The following is a 3,605-nucleotide window of genomic DNA, read 5'->3' on the forward strand; positions in this document are numbered from 1 at the left end:
TACTCCAAAAACATAAGATATGAGCATAATAAAACATGAATTCAAGCTCAATTAGATCAAAACATCTTTTAATTTGACATATAGAACTTTAATCTCCATGAGTCCTTCATATCTTCCATCTTTTCATGTTATATACACATAGACACACATATACATGAGCTTAAAGCATTTAAAGAGGCAAGATTAAGGAACAATTCCTCACAATCTAACTCAAATTAAACCAAAACTAAAGCCATCAACTCTTAAAGCAAACAAATGTAAGGACTACATGTTCATTTTCATGAGATTTGTGCAACCAAGTTCATAACTCAAAACCCTAACTTTTGTGAGTGCAAAAGCTTCCTTTTGAGGCTTGATTCTAACCAATTGAAGAAAGATTTAGGGTATTTGAGTTGATTTACACTTACCTTGAGCTATCTTCTTGCTTTCCCCCTTAAATTCCCAAGCTCTAAGCTTCTTGATTGGGTTCTCTTCTTCCTCAATCTTTTCTCTTCTTCCTTTCTCTAGAACTCCTCCCAGGAGATATTTTTTGGTGTTTGAGTTGAGTCTAAGTATCATATGAGGCTTAAGTATATATGTTATATCTAAGACTTAAACTTATTGAGTCTAAGTTAGGCTTAACTAAGGATTGAGCCCAAATAAATCTAATTAATTCATTATGAGTCAAATTTTTACAAAACTTCAGATTATGTTCTCAAAATCATGCTCATCACAACTGTAAAGTCAATTTTGATTTATCACGCCTCTGAGGCCTTCAATTTGCAGTCCAAAGGTCACAATTGCAACAGGTTTCCTTATAACCGACAAATACAAATTTATAAACATATAACTCACACATTAAAACATGGAATTTCACATCAAACACATAGTCACACATATAATGAGGGATTAAAGCATATGAAGGATATGAGAGTTTTGGGTTATTACACTAGTATTAGGCATTTTCATGTCTGGGGTTGTCCAGCTAAAGTTAGGCCTTATAAGCCAAATGAAAGAAAATTGGACTCAAGAACTATAGTTGCTACTTTATTGTATACTTGAAAAATGTCAAGGGGCTTTAAGTTTTATTGCCTATCCAACAATACCATTTTATTGAGATTAGGGGTGCTTGTGGATTGGTTGCGGCTGGAGAACCTCCAATCAGCCATCGGTCCAAAATTAGGCAGATTGGAAAAAATCAATCCGTAACTGTCTGCAAATTGGTGAATGCAGATTGAGTGGATTGATAGATGGATGTGAATTGGTTTGGTAGTTTAGACCTTACAAATTTTCAGCGTTTCTTTAACTTATAATTCACTACTTTTTAGGCCTTATTTAGACCCCAAATTTATTATTCTTCATTATTTTTATAATAATAGAAATGAAATCTTATATTTTATTTTTTTAATGAGTGAAACAAATATAATATAACCTACCAAAGTAACTAGCCATTAGAATAATACAACTTGCCCTATATTTTATAGAATAATACAACCTGCCCGCATAATCTAGAGTCTATATTATGAATAACTTGCCAAAAATAAAGGAATAAATCAAAGCCAAAGCCCTTAAGAGAAGCTAACAACCTCTAGCGTAGACAAACATATATGATAGAAGCATCTGCTATGAGTGCCATTCCTAATTTGTTAAGTTATCCAAAACGACAAATATTTAAAAAGTCTTAATATAGTCAACCAAAATAAAAGATTACAGTCATCCAAATTAAGTTTAAACCAATAGTCTAAATAACTTAAAAAGACATAATAGAGCCATTCATTTTCTTGAGCCAAACCATAAACCATGTAAACCTGTTTAACAAAAAATTGATATTATTTAATAAGAAAAACACCAAAAAGTCTTAAACTTAAAACAAGTAAACATCTATTAACAACACTTCACACCAATGGTATTTAACTTCAATAAAACTATACCCCGAACTTGGGCTTGGGCTTGAACATGAACTTGATTCTGAAACAACTACACATGAAACATGATACAACAAAAACAAGTGAAGTGAAGATAATGTATTTTGAATAATACAAAATAAATGAAATTTCAAACAAAATAAATCATTATATATATTATTCGAATCATATTGTTGTTCAAATTGTTCAACATCATCCATTACTTGTTGAGGGCATATTGGAATGTTACTTTGCACAAACAAAGACCTCTACCATCTTGGGAGCAAGTGAGCTATGAAATGGATCAAATATATGACCTTCTGGACTAAAAGCCATCTCAAAAGCAATAGTGGAAATAGACATTGCCAACACATCTCGTGGTACAAATAATAACACTCTATGCTTAGTTGCATTAACCTTCCACCACTCCAAGATATCAAATTGAGCATTCCTGTTACCTTTCTCAATATCACCCATGTACTTATCCAATTTGGACTTACTCTCTCCATAAATGAGTTAAATTGAGAGTTCATAATAGAGTGTGGGTTATCTTCATTTACCACCATATCTATTATTTCATTCACATTGGAGGCTTGCACATTTGTTGAATCAAGTGTGGTATAATGATCATACAATCGATTCAAACAATTTTTTTACGTTGCCTAGCATTTCTTTCACTTTCAACACATCTCTACTAAAAATTTGGAAAAAAACAAAATTCCAAGTATGTCATTTTTCTTCGAGGATCAAGCATAACCGCAATATACAAAAGGAGATTAATATTATCCCCATTTCCCCAACACTTGTCAAACATCTCTTTCATTCTATTTGCCATTGAAGACAAAGTAGGATCATTTTCTTTGATTAATTGTCCAATCATGTTTTGAATCACAGAGATTTCAGTGCAGAATGTATTTGAAGTAACAAACAAAGACCCAGAAAATCTTTTTGTGGCACTGTAGAACATTTTAAAAAATTTCACAAATACTCTACAATTATCCCAATCCTTTACTGTAGGCATCTCTCTCCTATCACCCACTTCATTATCCAAGAAGTAATGTTTATAATTATAGTCCTCATTGAGAAGCACTCTCAAATTTTTTTCTATTGCCTCCAATATAAGATATGTAGAATTCCACTGTGTTGGCACATGTAGGCACAAGCGACTCTTACTCTCAATATTCAAAATTTTCACATACTTTTTAAAAGTGTCAAGCCAGTTTGGAGAAGACGTCACATACTTCACTGCATGCCTCACATTCGCAATACAAGAATCAAGATCCTTCAATCCATCACCCATAATGAGATTTAGAATGTGCGCACAACAATGCATATGTAAAAAGTCATGGTCGAAGACAATTCCCTTCATAGTTTTATGGTTCTTTTCAAGAATTTGATGGTTTGATTATTGGAACTCGAATTATTAACAGTTAAGGTAAAAATGTCATCAACCTTCCACTCATTTAAGCATGACTCAATTTTTTTTTATCAAGAGTTTCTCCTTTGTGGTATTCAACTTGACAAATATTTATGATTCTCTTTTGTAATTTCCAATCATCATCAATGAAATGTGTTGTTAGACACATATAATACAAACTTTGTATGGAAGTCCATGTGTCTGTGGTAAAACAAATTCTATGATCCTTCACAAATTTCTTCAACATTTCTCTTTCATTGGTGTATATGTCTACAATGTCCTTAGCAATGGTACGTCAAGATGGG

General features: G+C 32.3%; 1 protein-coding gene across 1 annotated transcript; it reads right to left on the reverse strand.

Annotated features, from left to right (window-relative positions):
• Nucleotides 1-2,129: 2,129 nt before the first annotated feature.
• Nucleotides 2,130-3,183, reverse strand: LOC145818122 (zinc finger BED domain-containing protein RICESLEEPER 2-like). Its single transcript, XM_082912781.1, has 2 exons — nucleotides 2,641-3,183; nucleotides 2,130-2,384 (listed from the first exon to the last, which is right to left on the reverse strand). Exons 1-2 carry the CDS (start codon nucleotides 3,181-3,183, stop codon nucleotides 2,130-2,132), a joined length of 798 nt encoding a protein of 265 aa, XP_082768907.1.
• Nucleotides 3,184-3,605: the final 422 nt, after the last annotated feature.

The sequence above is a fragment of the Camellia sinensis genome, chromosome 2 (assembly GCF_055761805.1).
Source record: "Camellia sinensis isolate YWXY chromosome 2, ASM5576180v1, whole genome shotgun sequence".
Taxonomy (NCBI): Eukaryota; Viridiplantae; Streptophyta; class Magnoliopsida; order Ericales; family Theaceae; genus Camellia; species Camellia sinensis.